This window comes from Crassostrea angulata, chromosome 10 (genome assembly GCF_025612915.1).
Source record: "Crassostrea angulata isolate pt1a10 chromosome 10, ASM2561291v2, whole genome shotgun sequence".
Lineage (NCBI taxonomy): Eukaryota > Metazoa > Mollusca > Bivalvia > Ostreida > Ostreidae > Magallana > Magallana angulata.
The window spans coordinates 6,867,196-6,891,751 of record NC_069120.1 but is presented as its reverse complement, the minus strand read 5'-3'; the positions used below and the strand labels follow the sequence as shown (position 1 = coordinate 6,891,751).

Below are 24,556 nucleotides of genomic sequence, written 5' to 3'. Positions count from 1 at the left end.
CTATGTACTATGATTTTGGAATTGTACCATATTATTCATTTATAATTTCGGGTGTACTTAGTAGAGTTTGCTCATCTATTTACAATCAGCTGTGGACCATTTTTTCCCAAAAAACAATTTTCCAAATTTCTAAATTTCTAAAACACAGATTGTATAAATATAAACCATGAGCCATTTCATTATTTTTCAGAGATCTTAATTTTCAAGATTTGATAATTCTAAACCAGTGAAAGTATTTTATTGTACTTTAATCCACATAAATATCGACAAATGTCCCATACCACCACAAGTTGTCTGTCCTCTGTAGGATCTGTTTGTGCTTAACGCTGTCTTTGAAGTGACCAAATTGCTTTCTTTACTGCGATGAGTTCCAACAGATGTATGTGTAATGTGTTCCATCACTGATCATTTCCCCGATACATTAAGCTCCATGTCCCTAAGATGAGACATCCGCCCACAACACAATACAGAAGATCCACAAAGACTGTGGAAACGGTCGATATTTCGGTAGATCATGTCGTGTTGGTCAAAGTATAAAAACACGCATAAATTAGGTACAAGTTTAAATTTGCTCGGGATCGTCTTTCTTAAAGGTCTTAATGCATGTATAGTTAGTAGTTACCTATTTCGCAATCACTGTTAACAAAGAGTAAATGATAATATTATGGTTGTGTTTGTATTGAAAGGACGGAGAAAATGTGTCTGTCATAATTCATAATGATGGGAAACCTAAATTACGCTTTTTGTCGCCGAAAGCCAGTACGGGTGTTATTGCTTGGTCTAGACGCCGCAGGAAAAACAACCATTCTTTATCAATGTATGGGGAAAGATGTCAAAAATGCTCCAACAATTGGGTTTAACGTTGAAAACTGTCAGATCAAGGATTTAGAAGTGATGTTTTGGGACGTAAGCTCTCGAGCCTTGGAAAGGCCCCTATGGAGATACTACTACCCAAACACCCAGGGAATTGTGTATGTCGTTGACAGTAACCATTGGGACAGAATGACAGAGGCTAGAGTGTTACTTCATAACATTTTGAGTGATGACGAACTGAAAGGTGTACCTGTCGCCATAGCTCTCAATAAAAGAGATCTAAAAAATTGTATGACGAAAGAGGAAATGGAGGAGATGTTAGATGTGAGTGAAATACAGAAAAAGAGACCCTGTCGAGTATTTATGACCACCATATTCCCCACGGACGAGATTCAGACGGAACTTATGAACCTGTTCGAATGGATTAGTGAAGAGCCGAAACAGAGAGTCCTTTCTCTTCCTACTTTTGGACACCTGTTTAAATGACAAGCTTTTAACTTTTTTAATTTTTCTACTCTATTTTTAATGGAACATGTATAATAAACAAAAGAGTGATTTGTCAACTGAGTTAAGGTGGAATAACACATCATCACAAAATGGCTGGCCTCTTATCGAAACGCCATTCATTGAATTAAAAGGATTTTATTGACAGTAACATTTAAATTACTACAGAGCCAAGTGAATAAAGTGTCGGACTTGTTATCCGTACTTCACGAGATCGAATCCCACAGGAGCTTTTGTTGTTAACATACTGAATTGAATTTTTTAGATATTCATTTTTTTTCTAAAATGGAATTTGTTTTGCTTATCTAACATATGTACAGTTTATTTATCCATTATATCTTTCATAATCAAAAAAATTATTATTAATTTGAGTGTTTCAGTGACTTTCTCCAGGTGTGTTATTCCACCTTAATTTATGTTTTCTAATTTTTGTCAAAATGAAACATCACATGCGCCGTGTTTTGTTAGTTTTATTATATTTGATTTAATATTTTGTTAGACATAATTGTTGTCATAAGATATTTATTCCATTTATTTGTTTTAAATGCTTTGCCTGTTACATACTTGTATGCGACTTAATACGATAAAGAATATCAGAAGTTATTTTTAAAGCTGAACACAACATTCATGTATAAGCATCTAGGTAATTCAAGTTTAGACTAATACATAGAGGAAAACGTATTTTCTTATTCCCAACCTTACCTAAACGGATATTCATTCATTCTACCTCTATTTCCTCCCATAGGAGAAAGCACCACGAATAACAATTAACATAAATTATAAATACAGCACGTGAGTGACAACGTTAATAGAAATTATAAGTACGTAGTTTGCAATTGCTGGCGAGAACATATTTCTCCGGATTTACTAGTATGGTGAGCTTATTGAGTAAACTTCAAGTGTTTGTGGTACCATGCTGCTGTACCCCCCAGGAAACGAAAATTAAGGATGTGTTAGAGATGTCATGAGCCTTAAACAGGAATAGATAGAGGTCCTGTGGACAATGATCGCAAAGTTCGGCACTTAAGAAATAGTTGGAAGACTCCATAACTTGACAACGATTTTAAAATTCACTTTCATGTATGTTGGATGGAAATTTCCAAATAGCAAAAGGGGGTCTTCCTGCGTTTATGGTGTTGAATTTGGAGAGACCGGGGTCAGGAAACATGCGCTGACGTCTGGAGTCGATATTAAAGTTGGTTATAGCTTCTTTGACAGTTTTATTCAAGCTATCCTTAGGTGGAAGTAACCAACTTGCAGGTAGAACAAGAAATGTTGAGTGGGATTGTATCTAGTCATAATGTTGATAACGTCGTGAATATATCCAAATTATTTGCGCTCATGTGAGTTGATGTAGGAAAAGTGTCGGTAAAAAAATATCTTCTTAGTATTAGTTTGGGTGTCCAGATTATACAGAATAGGCCTACAAAAATGAGGTTTCTGTTGTAGTTTTCGGATGTTATTGGAAGAAGCCCAAAGAGTGATTCGCATATGTCCGATCTTGTACTATTTCGGAGGCCAATTACATGTTTGCAAATAAAATGCTGAAGATCGAGTGTTCAGATCTTGCAGATCTTTTTTTTTTGCGTAGGTCGTACCATAGTTCACACCCATACACGATGGAAGGGAGAACAACTTTGGTGAAAAGTCGGGATATGGTATCTGGGTTGAGATGTTCACGTATTTTAAAGGCAAAGCAGTCTTGTTGTCCTCTCCTACATGCGTTAACGATTTTATCAGTATTGACAAGTTTTGAATGATGGTGAATACCTAGATGATTACATGTCTTAGACATATAGACAGGCACTGTATCAAGAAATAATGAAGCAGGTGAATGATTATGAGTTGGTGAGAGAGAAAACCGGAGACCACTTGACTTGCCTGTATTAAACTTGAATCTCAAATTTAAGGGGGCACTGTCACGATTTTTGTCAAATTTTATTTTTATGTTTTTATTATTTACAATGCTTTAGAAATACATTTCTAATGATCAAATTAAATTTAAGAGTCATTCGTAGAGTTATAAGCAAGATACAGGGCTCACAATTTTTTAACATGTAAACAAGGCTCGTGCCCTGTTTTTGTTTGCATAGGTTTAATATACCAGTAAAAAAAAATTCCAGCTTATTTGTCTATCTTTTTATTTATTTTAAGCATAGATAAACAGTTCCTAACGTTTAACACATTCGTTTTAGGTTTAAAACTGAATTTTTTACTTCAACGTTCAAAATGTAAACAAACGCTTTATTTGCGTAGCGAAGAATTTCAAGCTCTGTAACTCTTATAACTCAACAAATGACACTCACAGGCACGTAGCATCGTTTTTGAAAGTGGGGGGGGGGGGGCAGACTCATCCAAAAAATCTTGACAAGCAAAAAAAAAAAAAAAAAAGGAAATTTAAACTTTTCCAAAATCTTCAAAATCTTAATCCGGGGGGGGGGGGGGGGGGGGGGGGGGGGGGGCTGGCGTAGTATATAACTTCAATTTCAATCCTCATTTCCTTATTTTCATATAAATTTTTTACATACTCCCAAAAAAGTGGGGGGGGGCCAACTCCATGGTAATTCAATTTTCTATATGTAAATTTTTAAAAATTTGTTGCTGCGAGAAAAAGTGGGGGGGCCAGGCCCCCCCCTGGCCCCCCCTGATGCTACGTGCCTGACTCAAATTTTGGTTGCCTATTAAAAATGCCTTTCTGAAGCATTGTAAATATTAAAATCAGAAAAATAATTTTTGACCAAAATCGTGACCATGCCCCTTTAAAGAGTATTTAAATGCTGTGGTGAGAATATTTTGGATTGCTGCAGGAGATAAAGCTATGCCTGAGATATCATCCGCAAGGGTAGGGTTAGAACAAGTGATACAGTAAATACCCATAGTCGGAGACTGGTTTTGAATTTCTCCACGCAGGTCGTTAATGAAAACTAAGTAGAGAAGTGTTGACAGGATTCCATCTTGACGAACTAACTCCCTGCGAAACAGGAGGAGCTTGTTTAATTTACTACAACGGAACATGGGGTATTGGTTACAGTCGTCAATAAGACTCCACAGGCGTCCTGAAACTTCGAGGCGATAAGATAAGATACATTAGGCCATACCTCCAGACTGTGTCGAATGCTTTTTGTGTATCTAGGAAAGCGACATACATATATACGGGACTACCAAGTTCTTAGTTTTGACAAATAGTTAAAGGATGCCTTAAAGAGGTTCGTTCCTCTGTTTTTGGGTAGTCATTTTGGGTCACCTCTATTCTAGAAATTATGCATCATATATTGATTCTACTCATAAATTCAAACTTTATAATACCAATTAAAGTATCTTGAATAAAATAGTAACGGAAAAATCACATATTTACAGAGTTTAGTATGGGACTATATTTTGTGGCGGAATGTTTTCAAGAAGAAAATGAACATTTTTCATAACGCAGTTGTTTTAGAGTAATGTAACTTTAACTTCTTTATTTTCAGCGCAAACAAAATTTCTAGATAGTTTGTGCAGCAGGATATCTTCATTTTGTTACAAACAACATAATTTTACAATTTTTTCAATATTTCTATCGACACATATTGGCAAATTTAACTTATATTTCATAAAAGTCAAGGAAAAATGAATCCCAATTTTTGCCTAAAATCAGCTTATTTCATGCCATATCTCAAATTTTACATTATAGACCCATACTCTTTGTTTTATTTTCTGAAATTTTAAGATTTTTCTGACGAGTTTATCATAATTTGAGAAAAGGTTTGAGACTTTTTAAAAATTTCTCTGCATGTTGAATTGGTAATGGATAAAAATAGCGTTTTATCAGTGCAAAAAGGTCATAATATCAATTAGCTGAAGAAATTGTAATATTTTTCTTTATGATTATTTTTATTCTATTCATTATAAATAGTATAAATTTGTATTTGAAGCCATAGTTCATTCCGATTATAAAATATAGAGGTAAAAGCGATTTATGTGCAATCTGCATATTAAATATTAAATACACCGTATTTCCAAATGAAGCATTAGACCCCAAAATTTTTGTTTTGAATTTTGGTTAAGCTATGTAGTAGGATTTTTAAATAATACTTTAGAAAAAAACTTTAAGACTTTTGATCGCAGGATCAAACGTCCTTAAGGCAATCTAGCTTTGGCTGAAATCCCTGCTGTTGTGGATTTGGGAAACCAATAGTTGATAATACATTAGGTTTAATTCTTGTAAAAGTTTTTCGAAAATCTTTAGAAAGCATGGGGGTAATGCTACTGGTCTGTAAGTGTCTTGGAATTTATATAATGGGATTTTTTCTCACCTTTGCGCATGATTTTTCATGACACAATGTGGACTAATAGGACCAATGCAAAAAATTGTGTTTATCATATAATTTTTCATCCCCTTGACAAGTGTTCCTGTACTCATTATTTAGATTATGTATATACCCAAACGCAAAATGATCTGGTTTTGGTCTAATGCTTATATATAACTTATTGATAAGTGCCAGGTAAATCAAATTGTACTCAGCACTGAGGCACCTCAAACCGTACAATATCTGACAGGGTGGGTAGTTTTCGCCATATAATCATTACTTTAATTTCATTATTGCAATGATATAACAGTAAATTTTAATATTTTAACAGTATTTATTGTATCAGTAAAGCCATGCTAACTACATGTATTATTACGGTCATGTTCATCATAACATGAGGTCAAATCATTTATTACAGTAACCTCAGTATAAACTTTACGGGATCGAGTTTATACTTAAAACCATGAGAAAAAGTTTGTCATTAAGTCAACTTCTTAAAACAGTGATATCAATATTTAACAATCATCGATGAAATCAATGATATCGAGCTCAAGTTACGCTAAGACTGTCATTACAGCAAGGTCAAACTCATCATTACAAGTTAGCAAGGAGAACATAACAGTAAGGATAATTTCAATCTTGAAATGGGTGCTCCTGTAACCTTAGCGCAATGGGTTATAGCGTTAGCTACCCATCAATAAGACACGATTTCAAATCCCGCTCGGTCTTTCTTACCTTTCAAAATGTTTTAAAACATACAAGTATTTTCTGTATCTGAAAATTATAAACCGTTGAAAATATATTTTTAAAATCAAAGTACTTTTATCCAAATTAATATCGCTATTTGTCCCCTACCACCTTACTTTAAAGCGAATTTACTCAAAAGCGTTCCTATTCTTTAAAAGGTCGGAAATCTGAGATTATAAATATTTTTAAAAACCCGATTGACTTTAAATGAGTAATAAACCCAAAACACTCCGTTTGAATAAGTGAGGGACAGTATTTTCCAACAGTTGATCGCGAAAAAATACGCTATATATAACTTACATGTAAAGCATAATGAACGCCAACCGAGAAGTAAAGATTTGTATACATTTATTTTAATAACATAATAATATATACTTGTGTGATGTTCATTACCATGCTAATGTATTAAAATTACGAGATATGCATGCGTTTCTCTACTTTGTTAATGCTTAATTTTCAATGGTTTCATCTTTGATAGTAAATCTTTGTGTATCATACACGTCATGCTACAAACTGGTCTCTTACTGTAGGGTTAGTAACTATCCAGTCTCGGGCAGTGACTATCCAGTCTCGGGCAGTGACTATCAATCACAAGCAACACCATGTCAATGCAGTGAAGTTTAATAGCTAGGTAACAAGTTAAGTACAGCTACCACAAAGGTCGGACACAACAGGGTTACAACCTCGTCTGTAACCTCTGAACTCTCACGTGATCTTCATCAAAATTTATATTTTCCAAAAGTATAGACATACATGTATACTAGTATTATTATGTCACAAATTATTTTTCACATAAAAAACACAATCCATTTACAAATGATAATTAGGTTTATGGTTTGGTATTTGCCAAATTGACCTCGTTTTTTTCTTCTTCAATAGTTTGGACATTGATCATAGTGGGACTCGGAGGTTACAAACGTCAGACATGGACGGATTTCTGATGAGACTTTGAGAGTTGATAGAGCTTCATGACCAAACAAATCATGAATTGTTGAGAGTGACACAATAAAAACAGAAGAAAGATCACATACAGTAAGTATTGCAATTAGTTCAGCTCAGGTTGTATTGCAAGGTTTAGTTTTAGTATGTCTGACAAGCTCTGTGGAAATGCAATTAGAGACAAATTTGATCGGAGGTTCAACAATATATAAAACAAGAAATCCTGTAAATTGGACGTCATAATCGAAATTTGAAAACAATGGAGACATATAGACTAGATTAACACATCACAATTATAAACTGTAGGCATCTAAAGAAATAATGCACAATTCACAATGGGATAGCTTACTGTTGATAAGGAGGTAAACAAATTAAAGATGGTATTGGACGGTACTCTGCAAAAGCACACTGGTTTTCATAAATGTGTAAATATAATATATATAATAAAACACCAAACATTTATCAAAATGCAGGATACAATGGTCAATGCTATCAGCAGTTTAGCAATTGCATAAATTTCTGTTGGTCCCCATCAGGACATTTGAACTAAGCATGTGACAAATTGTCCAATGATGTCAGATTTGTATGTAGGTGGTTAATGTGGGTGTGGCTCTGCTCATTTTCCGATGGTCTCCTTCAAACCTTTGATCTTTAAAAGAATCTTAATTCTTTTTATATTCAGCTAAATCTAACATCATGGTATTTGTCAAATGCTCAGAAGATTTCAGCACTTATGTTAATATTAAAAATGTTAATAATATATCTATCACAGTCACACAACAAAAATGGTTCCAGAGAATGTCAGCAGAGAGTTATCCCATTAAGAAGTGCTAGGAATTCTGCAGCGGCTACAGACACTCAATATAACTGCTAGAAAACTGCGAGATTCAGCTCAATGGCAGGAATGATAAAGTAAAACGTCATTGTTCGAATTCGTTTGTTCATACATGGTACCCTCGGGAGTCATAGTAATCCTGAAAGGAAGAGAGTGATAATTACTTTCAGCGAGAACCGAGCAAAAACAGTCCTGTAAATCTATAATACAATGTTTTTTAAAATATGTTGAGAAATTTTATTTTTTGGAGAAAAAAAAAATTAAACTTTTATGTATTCTCTTCATAGAACATTAGAAAATCTCTGTCAATAAGGTTTCATTTTTAAAATTACATTTATTTTTAATGTAATTAACTCAGTAGTAAATGTACTGTTTTCTGCACAAATTTCCATTACCATTATTTCATGATTTACTCGTTATTGTTATTAAGACTTTGATTATTCGTCAAATTCATTATCATGTGATCAAACTTTGTTAGTAAAAAAAACAACAAAAACACAAATGTCATGGTTCTTTGAAATCACAACCCTTGACTATTGAGTAAATGTCAAGACATTTTCAAAGTACATGTACTATACAAAAAAAACAAAAAAGGAAAATTAAGATACATTTACACCATATGTACATGTATACTGAAACTAATAAACTTCTCTACAGAAAGAAATAAAGTAACAAGTTAACATAAACGCAAGTTGCAACAAAATGATATGTCAAAATGAAACAAAACAGATTTGTTTAAATTTTGACTATAAATAATTTGGTGCTGACATATTTACCATATTACACTTCTGAGGTCTAAACGAACAGAACATTCTATATAAAACTTACTATTCCAAACTCTGCATTAATGACAAGTCAAATGTTTTATAAGTAACAGATATATATAATCAACAATGAAAATGTGTTAAGTCTGTTATTGTCAAATACTACATTAGCTTTAAAGTTCATTAAAAAATATTAATTCACTCAATAATCCAAACCTAACATACCCCAATAACTATTTCTTGGCCTTCATACAAGTAGATCAAATTTAAGTGTTGATTTATGCAATGAATACAAGTAACAAAATCCCACTGTGAACTCTATAAAGTCTAATTTACACTCCCACACCTAACTGATAAAATATAATATTTTGAAGCATTTTCCAGTAATTATGAAAAAAATGTTCTAGCCTCTACTCTGACTTACCCCATGCTGTCCGGAGCCTGGTCGGGATCTAGCTCTGACCCCCCGGGCACTGCTCCCACTACTGGGAGAGGCACCGCGCCCACTGGGTGAAAAAGACGTCTCTGAATCCCATCGCTCTAATTCTTCTCTGACTAATTTTTCCATTTGTTCTCTTTTTATTTCATCACTATTGCTGCCATCGGTCTAAACAACACACGATATTATTACACAGTGTACAAAGTGTGACAGACTTGCCTACCAGTGAATGCACTGACCATCCATCAAGGTGAATGGAGTCTGTCCTTTTGCAGTGACAAAGTGAGCAAACTTGTTAAAACAATCACACAATGAATTACAGGTACAAATGTGAACAAGTGTATCACTGAAACTCAAGTGATTTATTTTTAGAGGACTGGGATATCTTGTTTAATACTTTTCAGACTGGTGCAAGTTAAGTTAAAAAATGTCTTGTTATACAAAAAAGATTTGCTGTCATACCTCTGTGATGCTGTCTAATATTTTGCCCATTGTTTCTCTGCGTTTGAGTTTTGCTTTTTCCATTGCCTCTAATTTAACTAGAACAGCATCAATTTTAGAGACAATGCTGCCAATTGAATGTTCCATTCTATCCACCCTTCGGGATAAAACTGTGAATTCTTCATATGATACACCATTTGATCCTCTGCCTGATCTGGTAGATTTGGATCCATTTTCATCCATTTCCGAGCTTTCATCTCCGCTGTCGTCGTTCTCGCTGATCCTGCTGCTGGCCCTGCGTGCTGTTCCAGGTCTGTTTCCAGTCTTCTCCAGTTCATCATATTCTTTATTGAGAGCAGCCTATTGGATAGGTAAATAACACTTATAACTTATGTTCATAAATTTGCTATGTCTTTAATTTGGGAACATATTAACTCATCATCAATGTAAATTGATCAGCGTTTACTCCACGTCAGGTGAGTACTGCGAAAGAAATAAGTGGTATTTGGTCACTATGGTAGTGAAAAAGCAGTGGCACTCTTAAGTCAGTTGATTTCTTGGACTAAATACTATGCCAGTGCTTGGATTATCAGCAATCCATTAAGGATTGACAGTGCAAAATATTTGCTTTGTGTAAAATATGATCATGTTAATGTCATAAGCAGCTTGGGTTATTGATGCACATTTTACCTTCCTTTTTCCTTTATTGCCTTTTAGTTTTCTATATTTAAACATGCTTCTCTACAATAAATACCCTTACTCTGACAATAATTCTTTGAATACATTTCTTGTGAAAAAGGGTGATTAATTTTTGCCTCCCAAAAATAACTGAAATTAACATTCAAAAATTTTTAACCAACAAAATTAGCTTTTCATATATTTTTTTTTCATCTAATCAACTCAATCAACTCTTTCTTAGAAGTTATTGCTAAATACCTTTTGGTTATTGAGATCCTCTTGCATTCTGATTTGTTCATCTTTGTCCAAAACACGATCCCCATCAATGTCATACTTGGCAAATAGAGCCTCAATTTCACCGTCAGCATAACCACGGCTACAAGAAATTGTTTTTAACTGGTCAGTATATATATTCCAACTCTATTAAGTATCTCTGAGACTAAATGGATGTCCTTTGATTAGCAAACTTACGTTTTGAGGTCCTGTCTCCACTCGTCGAAGTCGAGTTTGTCATCACCGTTGATGTCGGCGTGTTTCAGGGTTTCATGGATATCCTGGATCTTGTCACGTTTCAGGTTCAGTTTGTCTACCATCTTCTGGTATCCCTGCAAAAATGTCACAAAATTTTTTTTTAGTAATATTACATGCAATTCAACTAGACCACAGGAAGACTTATTAAAACAAAGATTTCTTTTTTGTAATCTGATTAGATGCATGGCTTACTCTCTTGAAGTAGTCAGTCATCTCAAACTCATTCATCTGGTTAGCCATGTCTCCCTTCACTTCAGAGTAGGTGTCGTTGATGATGGCCAAGAACATGTTGATCAGGACAAAGAATACGAAGAAGACAAACAGCATGAAGAAGATAGGTCCCAGGTACCTGTTGGCAGCCTCCAGCTGATGGAAGTCAAAGTCTCCCAGGATGATACGGAACAGTGTGAAGCTAGGGAAAGAATGGACAAGTTCCTTTATATCTACAGTGCTGGAGTGAAAATTTTCAGAAAAAAAATCAAAGATCATAACTGTCTTACAAAGAGTTGCCGAAATTGCTGAAATCCTTGACTTGGGTTCCGAACAACAGATATCCAAGCTGGGTGAAAGCCAAGAAGATGATGAAAAACATGACTGCAAATCCGAGCAGATCTTTGGCACAACGACCAAGGGTGGAGGAGAGCTGGGTCATGGTCTTATTAAAACTGATGTATTTGAAAATCTGTTAAGGAAAACATTGGTCTTCAGTTACTACATGTACATATTAATAGAGAACTGCTTTTTATTGCATGATTCAAAGTCTTAAGTCTCTAATAATTATGGAAATCTTACCTTCACCCATGCAAAGAAAACAGCAATAGCAATGGCGTTGTCGAATCTTGTTTGCCAGTAACTGAGGAACTCAAAGTCAGCATACTGGTCTGGGTGACTGATGAGCTCGCTGAGTTTGTTGTCTACTTCCACCGTCCGATATATGTCAAACGCAATACACAGCAGGGCAATGATGATCACAGTCAGATCCAGAATGTTCCACAGACTCTTGAAGTATGACAGCTTGTGTTTCTTGATCTGTAAAACATTTAAAATCTCTTTTAAAATCAAAAAGAAAGATCAGCCCTATTATAAAATACAGATGATTAAACTAAATTTCTATATGCTATCTATGTAAAATTTACCTCAAGGGCTTCCTCAACAATGTAATATGCGATGAAGAGGGCAAAGATAAGTTCACAGGCCATGATGAAATAGTCCTTGATGGTAACGTATCTGATCAGCTTGACGGTACGGAAATCCCAAGATGGAATGGCTCCACCAGTGGCTGGGAACTCCACAATCAGCCGGATGGCACAGAACAAGTTGATGTTGGCATTGTACACAGTGAAATCAACAAACAATACTCTAGTCCCTCGCGTTATCCACAGTTTATTAAACAAATATGTTATGACTTCCAGGGATTCATTTTGTGTTTTGCCAAGATTCTGAACATATCCAGCTCCACTGTATGTCGCAATGGTTGCCTCATGGCTGCTTCCATCCAGTTCTTCTTCAGTCTTGTAGGCGAATCTGAAAGGACAAAAAATTATCTATATTGAATAACATAACATTTTTCTGAAATAATGATTACATCCATGTATGACTTGTTAAACTGGCAATATATTTGAAAATATATTCATTAAGATATTTCAGACTTTAATTACATGGTAAACATAAAAATTCAGACTTAATTCTCCAAGCACTGCACCAGTGACACATACTGGCACATCAAATAACTTCTGAACCTGTACTTACGCTGTGTAGTTATCAGCATTGGCCGTAGTAGTCTTGTCCTCAAGATTGGCAGAGTAAGAGTCGTAACATTCACGGATGACATCTTTGAAGTTTTCATGGACCACACAAGAGTTGGAACTGACTCTGAGTTGACGGAGACGGGGGAGTCCCAGCAGTTTGTTCTCGTAGTAAATGTAGCCTTGTTCAGAGGGAGGTAGGGGTTCATTGTTGTACCAGGTCTCCCAGTGCAGACCTTTGATCAGAGGGCCTCGGGCAAACTACGTATTGCACAGGGAAAGAGGTCAGTACAAAATACAATAACTACATGTACTGCCTGCATATCAATATCTATTTTTCATAAAATAAGTATATGAAATTTCTACAGAGAATATAAACTGTAAAAGTGATGAAAAATATTAATTCAGATAAAATTTAAGGAATGCATTGTACACATGTACTCACTTTCCAGAAATCATCAACGTTGGTGATTGTCCTGAAAGTACCGCCAGATTCATGGGTGGTGTCCAAAAACAGGTCACTCATGACCTTGGTGTAGTAGTACATGGTAGTGGAGGTCATTCCAAAGGTCACTGAAATAATCAAATCAATCTCATATTATTAATTCATACACATTAGTGATGGGCAATATTCATCTTATACCATTATCAGTAATTTCTTTACATTAAGAAGCAGTAAATAAATAAGTTATTGAATCCTGGTAATACAATAGATTTCCCCTCAAAGAAGTACATGTACTAGCATTTGTATTCAGATGGGTAAATAAAATGTTGATATGCAAAATAAGCACATGAAAGAAAATCTTTCTGCTTTTCAATTATATCAACTTGTACTGTAGTACTAATAGGAACTTTAAATCATGGAAACTTGATTTGAAAGGGTCAGTCAAATGTTTTTTGTTTACAATCAATCATCAACCTATCTATCACTTGTATTTTGTATCCCTTGTACTAAGTAAAATTTATGCTATAAAATGCTTGTTTCAGTTGAAGAATTTTCAATTAACAGGTAATCAATAACATTCAGAATTTCTTTTTTTCCCTCCCTATACTTGATTATATCAACACAGGTAGTTTTGAAGTAAAATTCCAATCGATAAAGCAATACACACCAAAGAGCAGAGATCAATATTTCATGTGTATTGATAATTGCTGCTTTGGTGTGCTAAGCTCATGGAATATGCATAAGCTTCTTTTCCAGGTACGAAAAATCAATAAAACAATCAATGGTTTCAGGAATAGAACATCAAAGATCAATGCAGTGGACAATACCAGAGATGCTTCATTTTGTGCAGATAGATTGTTTTTTTCTTTGTTTGGGTTGGTTTCTTTTACTGATACATGCAATGTCTGTGATATCTTTTGTCCCTCTTACCAACACAAAGGATGATGAGGAACACCAGGTAGATGATGAGTTCTCTCAGTGTGGTCTTCACGTGGAGTTCTCGGTTCCCCTTTGTCTCCTCAGTCTGCCTGGTCGCCCACAGAGCTAAATACAAATGACAACACAACCATAATCAATTAGAGTACCACTTAAGTATGTATATGATTACTTTTTTTTCACATTTCTGCAGAAATCTGATAATTTTTAATCAAATAAAAGTGAAAATAAAGAGGCTTAAATTATCCTGAAATAATACATGATATTTAATGCCCCCATTATTATATATTTATGTATATATGTTTGATAATTATTTAATTTTTGCAGATTCCTTACCAAACCCCTAATTTGGGATAAGGCAGTGCATGGAACATAAATTCCTCACACACTTTTAAAAAATTGCCATTAGAAATCAATAATTCATTTCAATTCAGTGTTAGAAGACTTTGGTCTCAAATCCTTTACTAAGTAAACTTGAATAAACAAAATTTAAATGTCCGATCCTTGGCTCAGTATTTAATCAATAAGTATTGAAAGCAGGACAAAGATTGAATACACACATGGGCCTCAAAACAGAGATAAAATTAAAAACCATTTTCCTCTAGGTACAGAAAACAGTTCTTTCTTTGTTTAAATTTAAAAATTTACATCTTTCCCAGAGTTTTTCTCACAAAATAATTTGACGTTAATGATTTACATGTATATGAAACATTTATCTACTGTTTTAGAAATATAACATTATGAAATCAAATTGTGTGTATTTAACTGACAGTTTAGCAGTAAAAGAGTGTATATTCACCAATGTGAACAATTGCAATACCTATCTCTATTACAATTATAATCAATATACAAATCTGACATACTTCGATCAAGACCCCTTCCCTGGCCTTCCCTTGTCCCATTTTGTTGAATGGTTATTAAATCTGCCAGTATAATAGGTTAAATTGTTTTGATCATTGGATATATAAGATGAATTTCTAAACTTACATCTAACGCCCTTCCTGAATTTGGTGAAGCATCCCTGGTTCTCGGTGGGTTTGGTAGGAGCCACCTCGTTTTTTCCCTTGTCGCGATCCATGTATATATCGTTTTCCATTGCCACTGGTAAATCCGGGTCGTCTCTGGGCCCAAACTCGAACTGATTGTCCGGTCTACCGTAACCAGAATCCATGTCGGTACCCCAAGCCGTGCGTGACTGAGCACTGGTAGGACGATTGTCCCGCGAGGTCATGATTAAGTCTTGGAACAATCACAACAAAGCCTATTTGACTGTGTGCCAAAAGTTAGATATGAGACCTATGTACGAACGCAGCGATTTGTGAAACTGAAAAGACAGAAAGTATCAACTCAGTCAGGCGATCGGTTCAGACGCATAACCAATGTGATCAATTGCAGTTTGTGAAGTCATGAAAGTTTACACTGGACTTAACTTTTCTTTCGTTACTATCAAAACAATGATATGCTTGAGTAGGTTTCGAAGTTAAAGATTGATTAGAACAGCATATCCTCACTTACACGTCACTCTTTCAAAAAGTTTACAAAGTAATGGAAAATTGTTTGGTTGATGATGCTGCTATCAAGAACGACCACTCATGGTCTAATTAAAGTAAATATTTTCAATAGGTGGCGCTTTTATCGTTAGGTAAATCGTTCGTTTATTTAGTCTGATTTTTTCACTGTCAACGAGGGAACTGGGTTATTTCTGCATTGAAAGAGAAAACGTTATTTATACAATCTAATGTATTCGGGAACTTGAAAAGTTTACCTTTCTAAAGATGCAATGTAAAAGTTCTTCAGAGTAAACTATCAAGGCGATTTTATCAACCAATACAAGAACTTTTATTTCAGTGATCATCTTTATAAATATGAACTATAATAAATCATATATTCAATACATGTCTGTGGTAATATCCAACTGCTAAATGCACGTTTATTTCACTAATTATTAGATCTAAATCACTGACCAAAAATTATTTTTTTTTAAATTTACGATAAGTGGAACATTGTTGTCCAAATGGTTTTCATCCATGGCTAAATAATATGATAATTGAAAAGAAAATGGCAAAATACTCAGATATCGCTAAAAAAAAAAGAAGATAAATCACAAGAGCTTACCTTTCTGAAAAGTGCTGCACGGATGTTGGGCGAAACTGGTACGTAATAGGTCTTTATACGGCGATCGACCCGCTGCCACGGTGATGGTCCCAGATCAATAATGGCGTCAGCAGAAAATAACAATAAGTAGCTGCTGAAACAAAACTTTTGGAAACCTGTCCCATTAAATATTCATTTTCATTGATTTTCGGCGATTATTGTGGAATAAAGTGTTAGCTTTACCTGTGGTGGCGCATTCTAAGCATAGGTAAAATCAATAGGATCCATTGATTGAGTCCGGAATGTACACATCTTAATACACTACGGAGAACTTTGTCCATAGGCCACAACTGTTTTTTAAAATATGACAATCGAATGCTCGGTCGATGAAACTTAGTTAGGCTTCAACATTACAACATTTGTCAATAGCGTACATCTTGATAAACTGTTCATAAAATAGATTGCATCAATTGTAAAGAAGACATTTAAATCTGAACATATTAGACACGTCTCCAGTCACCAATAGCCAGTTTTACAATTGATAGTTTAATTAGTTATCCTTACTCAATCGGTAAATTAGTTAGATTTGAAGAAATAAATGAATCAAACTTTTAAAAAAACCACTCTGCCAATTTATTCTAGAGTTTACTGAGACCCGCAGACTGAAAAGAATAAGTCTTATTTAGATTAACTTCTTGTTTTAGAAAGGTAGAGAGAGAGGGGGAGGGAGGGAGGGAGGGAGAGAGAGAGAGAGAGAGAGAGAGAGAGAGAGAGAGAGAGAGAGAGAGAGAGAGAGAGAGATGGGGAGGTTAATAACAACAGTCAGGGAGTTTTTAAAATTACTCCGGCTAAATTGACCGCGGTAAATTATATCACTAAATTACACACACGCGCATAATCGTACTTATCACATTTTTAAAAATAAGTTGCTTCCTTTGTGCATAATTTACTTTTCACAATAAAATAAAGTTACAGACGTATTTTAAAGGTAAATTATGCCAGGAGACAGTTGTTTAGCTCAGTATTCTATTTTATATGTATATTGATCACCTGTCTATCAATTCCTAATAATCACACAAAAATTGTTGCATCTTAAAAAAACTGCCATGAATCGTTTTTGTTTTTTCCAAATCTTTTTTTTTAGGGGTTCTATTGTTTGAAATTTATAGATTAAAATTGAGCATCATATATTTATATGCTTCATATGATGAAAAGAAATTTAAAAAAGTGAAAATGAAATAAGTTAAAAATATTTATCTTTAGAACTATTTTGGTTAATTTCTAAGTGTACGCATCTTGAACCGCGCGCGAATATTTTTATATATTTTTGAAAGTATTCCATTTATTGTTTGAATACACATTTTGGACCAAAAAGCGTGTTAACATAGACAGATGTTGATTCCCATGGACAGAACCGATGTAGATCAATAAATCGCATAGCAGTTTAATCTTATTCTCATCGATCGCTGTTTTTCGTATTATTATATTTCCCGTATGTTCATGAGACCTATGATCGCCATCAATAAAAGTTTATACACAAAAAAGTTTATTAGGATATCATGATTTCAGGGGCGATAAGGAAGTTAAACTTTCCACCAAAAAACGTTTATCAATTTTATTGACTTAAATCTACTTTTAAACAAGAGTTCTCCTTCCATGAAATTTGTATACAAATATTGTATTTATAAACAAAAGAGAAATTTGGCGTGCAAGGCACGTCATGTCTCAAAACATCAGAGAGCCCCATCATATATCCCTGAGTGTGGAACTGTATACTGAAAAGATTTTAATACTCCCACATTCTCTGACTACTGCAAAATCGATACGTTTTTAACTTCTTTATTCTATTTCCAAATGGGGTTTTTCTTAAAAACACACATTCACACATATCAAAAGCAATATAGCAATTTATGTTAAACGATATCAAATTTGGGTCCCTTCGCAACGTTTCTGTACATTTTCGTACATTTTTCAAAATAATCGTATAAAAAAGAAAAGGGAAAGAAATTGTAAAAATGGGTGAATAGAAATTAAAAGCCAGATAAAAATTCTGAAAATTGGAGGAAATGCAACAACGTTCTACATGAATAGAAAATCACTTTGCTACACAAAAAAATCATGTATTCTTAATTGTATCATTTAACTCCACAATTCTTGTATTTTATACATATGACTACCTTGTACCTAGTGGAGAAGGCTTAAATAGGCTTTGCCTGCTGCCCAATCCTATTATGTAAATATTATTTTGCATAATAAAATATGTTCAAATCAAATCATGAATAGAAAATAGACAAGCCATGTGAACCAATGTATCATGGAGGAATAAAAATGAATTACCAGAATTACCACCTAATGTCAGATTCTAAAGGACTGGTCGGGAGATCTCTCTCTCTCTCTCTCTCTCTCTCTCTCTCTCTCTCTCTCTCTCCATTGCAGAGGAGTTCGATATATTGCATCGATACATGAAACGATTTTTTTAATACTACCGATGACTACATTTTTTCAATATCACTATTAACATTTCAATCTTTTTAAGGTAAATTATGTTTGCTGCGAGAAAAAGTGGGGGGGGGGGGGGGGGGGGGGGGAGAGGGGGCTGGACCCTCTCTGATGCTATGTGCCTCATGGTTAGGTCTAACTTTGCAAAAAGTGGGGGGTACTTAGTTTTAATTCTTTTTGCTCGTCAAGATTCTAACCCCCCCCCCCCCCCACACACACACACACACTTGCTTCCGACGCCACTGCAATGACATGCTTTGAATTGATAATGGTGTACCTTAATTAAGAAGTCAGTAATGTTTAATCATTATGATATTTTTAAAAGGACCTTATAGTTATTTTATTACTGCTTTAACGTTTGCTTCAGACAGACGATTAGATATGTTGAAAAGGAAACGCCAATTAATATTTTCTTTAAATAGAAAAAAGTATATTGAAAAAAGCAGTCGCCGTAAGAACCTGGTATATCACGATATATCGTTATTTTTCTCTATGATATCGTGATACATCGCGTTACTTTTTACCACGCGACACACAGTCCTAATTTTTAACACCTTTTCTTCCAAATTTATCATGACCAGTGGTAGTGTAAATAATATCGTCACAGTTCTTATTAAGACAACGTGTTAACTAGTATACAGATAATCAAGTGATACATTTCCTGTTCCGAGTGGACCCACGTTCATCCAGTGAGGGATTAAAACGTGAATCGCCGTGACTAACTGCACCACTTCAGTGCCCTCCTTCCCCAGTCACGCACACAAAGTGGACGTTAAGAAAGCACAATACAAATTAGTAGCACACATGTGATGAAACACAATGTATGAATAAAATCTTTTCTTAGATCAGTATCGGAAACATATTACAAATATTCCATATTACATGTTTATTTACATGAAGTTAATAATCGTCAACTTTTAGAGTATTTTAAGGCTCTCTCATGCGTAATTTTCAATAGACTTTTCACATTTGGACAACATTCTGTTGTACATAATTTACCGTATTTAATTGCAATAAAGACTGAATCTTTCTAAATCACGTAAATACAGTTTGTTTCTTTTTTCCATGATAAATGAAACCGACCAGTTCTCGTCCCTAGCTGCTGTCCGTGTCGGTTCATTCATTTAATTCGGACAGAATGCTTGCTCCATCAAACCCCCCCCCCCCCCCCAAAAGTATAACGTTATATAAGTCGTCCTGATCCAAGGCCCGGTGCCACTGTTCGATATTCAGAAACATAGACAGAAAGTTAACATAGAAAACAAACGCATACACCAAACACAGAAACTAAGCAAGAAATAGACAGAAAAATGGACAGGCACAGACCAACATCAGATGACAGAGACCGACAGACAGACATGCACCAGATAAACACACATCGGACAAGAAAAGACAGTCAAGGATGCTATCCATATTGGTCAATCGAAGTTCAAGAGAGCCAAGAATAGAAAAGATCGCCTACATTTTAATTATATTACAACATGTGGCTATATTTATAAACGAGATGCCTGTATTTTATAGCAAACAATTTTATTGTCGGCTTTGAAATCTTCAAAGACACAATTGCACGCAATCGCTTGCAGTGATCAAGGAAAAGGTTTTACGATATATAAAAGACCATGCCATTTAGAAACAACACTAAAATTAACTGGAGTTTTGTCGATTTTTTGGTGTTTAAAGCTTTTAGATTGTTGAATCAAGGTTAAGATAAACAAGAAGCATAATTGTTAAAACCATACGTAATGATGAACTGGACCTATAACCATATTTAGATAGATGATCCCCTGACTTCCGAAATCTTAATAATCCCTGAATCACATGACGATCAACGCCGGCCTATATATATATCACCTCTCTAGAGCCGATGGTGAAAAGTGCCAAACTCCTCATCTGAGTGTATTTATCCTGTTACATTTCCTCTTTTCATTCTTTCTAAGTAATGAAGCCATAGAAATGATAGCAAATAGTTTTGTGAGGGTTTTCTTCTGTTGTATTCCATGTGTTTTATGCATACTGGACTCAAGGGATTTCCCATCGAGTTTTTGGTCCCCCGAACAAGGGTACTGTAAGGACACGTACAGGTGTGGGGGTCATTCCTCCTCCCTAACCCCGGAAAATTGTCAGTGCGATTCCAACTGCCCTGTGTATGGGGACTGTTGTCCAGGAGTGAAAATAATTAATCGAACCGAGGACAAGGACTTTCCAAATATTTCATGTGAATATAGGAAGGACATAGATTCCGACAACTTTATATACATTGTGAACACCTGTCCTGAAGGTGGCGATACTTTCCTTAAAAGTAAATGTGAAAACGCAAACGGCACTGATGTTTTTGGAAAAATTCCGGCGAGTGGGCTAATTTCTGGGTTGTTGTATAGAAATATGTATTGTGCTCGATGTAATTTAGACAACTATATCTTATGGAATCCTGGAATTCAGTGTAAATGGAAATTATCTGTACCAAATAATTTATCTGTTTCTTTATTACTGAACGATACCGATTGTGAAATGACCTTTTCTCCTCCAGAAACAAACCTTACTCAAAGGACTTGTTTTCCCGCAATCAGTGTGACAATATGCCCCAACGAAACACTGATGACGTCATGTATCTCAGGACCCTATATTCCTGTATTCGGAACAAAAATAGCATTCCGGAACACGGACTGTGCAAGATGTCAGAATTATCCAGAATCTAATCTTACGTGCAGTATGAAATCATCTCAGCTAATTCCGAACAAAACGAAAAGGAAATTTTATAATTATAGTTACCGGGTTCTGTTTGATTTAAATTTGAGGAAAAAGAAAGCGGAGACCCGTTATCGATCATTGGTTATAAACGATTCCTCAGATTCCCTACCATCAGTATGCGACACGGGCCACCTGCTAGACCCATTTACCGACCAATGTCACGAGATAGTTTGCGTTCCTCCTTTTGTATATCTAAATGGTAAATGTTTATTGAGAGAACGGATAGCCAATGACCCTAACATCACCTCATCCCCGTGTGCCTCCCGCTTGTTTCGCCAGAATGAGTTCAAAAAGATAAACTCCTCTACAATCTTCTTACTTTTTCTAAATAAAACGACTCAAGAATTCACCTTGTCGGAGAACGGAACCGCGGTGTACGTTTGTATAAACGAAATCCAGATTGATAAATCTATACTTTATACAAAGCTGACAGCCGATTTTTCACGGGAGGAAGGACTTTTATCCTTCATCGGCGGACTGCTTTCAATAACCAGTCTCTTTTTGTGCTTGTGTGTTTATACCTGTTCGTCCAAGTTACACAATGTGCCCGGGAAAAACCTCATGTGTCTAATGGCGTCCCTGTTCTTTGCACAATTGTTATTTTTGGTGGCGCCATTTGTTTTTCAGATGAAAATCCAAAGTTTATGCAAAGCGCTATCAATTTTTACACATTTTGCATTTTTAGCGGCATTTTTCTGGATGAATGTAATGTCATTTGACATATTTTTCACCTTTTCAAAAGGATTTGTAAATTCCGGTAATAAGGGAAGTTCCTCGCGGCGTTTCCGGTTTTACTCGCTGTATGCCTGGTCGGGGGCTCTTGTTCTTGTGGGGTCTGCATCCCTTACTGATCAAGTTTCAGAATTTGCCTTCAGGCCTGAGTATGGCGTTGGATTTTGCTGGATTTCAAACAGCAAAGGTTTACTACTGTTTTTCTTGATACCAATTGCTATATTGCTGTTATCAAACTTCGTATTTTTCGTTATATCAGCCATTAGCATACATACATCATCCAGAAAAACGTCCCGAGTGCTTAAGAGAAAAGACACATGTAAATTGTTGATTTACATAAAACTCTCTGTAGTGATGGGACTCACCTGGTGTTTCGGCTTTGCGGCAGCAGTCACCAATGATCACGTGATCTGGTATCTGTTTCTCTTGTTCAACACTTTACAAGGTTTCTTCATCACAGTGTTTTTTGTATGCACGAAGAAAGTTTTTCGAATCGTACGCGATGGAGCTACTTCGATCTATTCCAGCACTAGGTCCTTTAATTTGACAAGGTCCACAAATTCACGATCTGAAAGTGAGGAAGGTCTAAAGCACGTGTCCAGGAAACGATAAGTGCAGAGACTGGAAAAACAACATGGACCGTCATGTTACTGCACTCACATGTAGACGTACCATGTGGGGTTTGGTACTATTTTACGTGGGGTGGTATAGTGAACAAAAATTTGTTTTTTTAATATAAAAGTTTTAAATGCATGTATATGTACTAGTATAATGTTGCAGCCAGAGAAAAAGGTTGTGAATCGTGTTTAGGAACATTTTATTGTCTAAAAGTTTACGTTTGTTTGATAAAATCATTAAATTGAGAAAATTTTATGTGAGTTATTTCTTTTGGAAGAAAGCTGTATATAAACAATACTTTCTTTGATGATTCGTGCGGGTTATAAAGGTACTGATCATCAGTTCATTGCAGAATTTTTTTTTAACATAACCCGCTAACGTTGCTTGTGATTTTTTTTTTGCAATGTCGCCACCTTCATATCCCGCATGAATCACCAAAAAAAAGTATTTTATTGTTTAAATACAGCTTCTGAGTATTTTTCCATGTTTCTATTGGTATCCGATTGTGTTCATGTTCATACAACTTTTGGAAAACCTGATCATGATATAAATACGATGTCAATTTATCTGCACATGGTGCGCGGATCTTTTGAAGGTCAGAATCGGGAAGAATGTGGCACGTACCTACCCCACCTCCTCTGGAATTTGCAAAATTATTAAATTTGGGGAGTGATGGTGGGGTTGGCTGGTTGGCATGATGGGATAGGCAACATAAAATCCTACAATAAAGTATTTTTAGAGTTTATTTGCCCTTCTTTTATACATTTGAGGTTAATGATTGATTAAAACTTATTAATTTGACTCTTACAGATTCAAAATCTGCAACTGTTAAAATTATATTATAGTACAAAGTGTGCGTTACTAATTAATCATGTACTCATTGACAATCTATACTACTATATTAAAATAATAGACTCGAATGTTTGGGCTTTAATACCGAGAAATCGGAAGAGTACTGTCATTTGTTTTATATATTTTAAACATTATTGGCACTTGAAGATTACCAATTTGTTTTTATTTTTTCTTAATCAAGCTTCGCTAATTAATAATCAACGAAAATTCCTTTTAAAAATCCGGAAGTTATGTGGATTTTTCCGATTTTACAATCTTGCGCATGCGCATTACATTCACGCTAAATCACGGGAGGATCTTTAGTTTTTGTTTCCACAATACCACATTTGTAGGGATAAACTCAGAAACGTTATTACAAATACGTGTAAATTTTCATGGAAAATTTGTCATATATACATATATATATTCTGTTCATTAAAGGAAATACGATAAAACTCAGTGCATTTAATATGAAAAATCCCGATAGTTCCAAAATGGTTTATTATGAATAATTTGACTGTTATTTTCAATGCAGCTTCATTAATTTTCTCCAAAATCGTTTCGGAGCGATTCTGCAAATTTTTGCTACATTACGAGTATATTGGAGGCATTTTAACTGTGGTATAGGCCTGTCCCGAGACACGGTTAGATTATTCTACATTTGTAAGTAAGCAGAGTGTAGTGAAATTAATAGCATTATTGTAAGCTTAAAGCTTTATTATGTAAATTGCAACAATACGGTGTGTCGATGTATCTATTTCATAAATGTCCAAATTCATATGCAATGTCAACCCGTGCACGCACGGGTCAAAGTCTAGATGTCTTTGAAAAATATAAACCGGTGAAAGACACACTCAGGAACGGACTTCATGGATATTTTATGCAATGCTAATGCTACATGTACGAATCCGAGCAATAGGACTCTACGCAT

At 35.0% G+C, this 24,556-nt stretch overlaps 2 protein-coding genes and 1 pseudogene across 7 annotated transcripts; 2 read left to right on the top strand and 1 right to left on the bottom strand.

The window, feature by feature from the left end:
- The first annotated feature begins 467 nt into the window (after positions 1-467).
- LOC128165100 (uncharacterized) lies at positions 468-2,250 on the top strand (annotated as a pseudogene).
- Positions 2,251-6,955: 4,705 nt separating this feature from the next.
- On the bottom strand, positions 6,956-16,564 carry LOC128165097 (polycystin-2-like). Of its 6 annotated transcripts, none has more exons than XR_008241021.1 (15): positions 16,219-16,502; positions 15,091-15,427; positions 14,098-14,211; positions 13,168-13,295; positions 12,727-12,983; positions 12,114-12,501; positions 11,770-12,006; positions 11,478-11,659; positions 11,170-11,389; positions 10,918-11,051; positions 10,705-10,822; positions 9,790-10,128; positions 9,313-9,495; positions 8,901-8,963; positions 6,956-8,263 (listed from the first exon to the last, which is right to left on the bottom strand). XR_008241021.1 is itself a non-coding variant. In XM_052829307.1 (15 exons), exons 3-15 carry the CDS (start codon positions 15,332-15,334, stop codon positions 8,231-8,233), a joined length of 2,577 nt encoding a protein of 858 aa, XP_052685267.1. In that variant the 5' UTR covers positions 15,335-15,427; positions 16,219-16,362; positions 16,441-16,564; the 3' UTR covers positions 6,956-8,230. The 6 variants fall into 6 exon arrangements, 5 of the variants coding, with proteins under 5 accessions (XP_052685267.1, XP_052685269.1, XP_052685270.1 ...); XM_052829307.1 differs by lacking the exon at positions 8,901-8,963 and having other exon boundaries at positions 16,219-16,362; positions 16,441-16,564; XM_052829309.1 differs by lacking the exon at positions 8,901-8,963 and adding an exon at positions 9,114-9,133.
- Positions 16,565-20,339: 3,775 nt separating this feature from the next.
- LOC128168325 (adhesion G protein-coupled receptor E3-like) lies at positions 20,340-23,047 on the top strand. Its single transcript, XM_052834556.1, has one exon. The coding sequence runs from the start codon at positions 20,515-20,517 to the stop codon at positions 22,786-22,788; it is 2,274 nt and encodes a 757-aa protein (XP_052690516.1). The 5' UTR covers positions 20,340-20,514; the 3' UTR covers positions 22,789-23,047.
- The last annotated feature ends 1,509 nt before the right edge of the window (positions 23,048-24,556 follow it).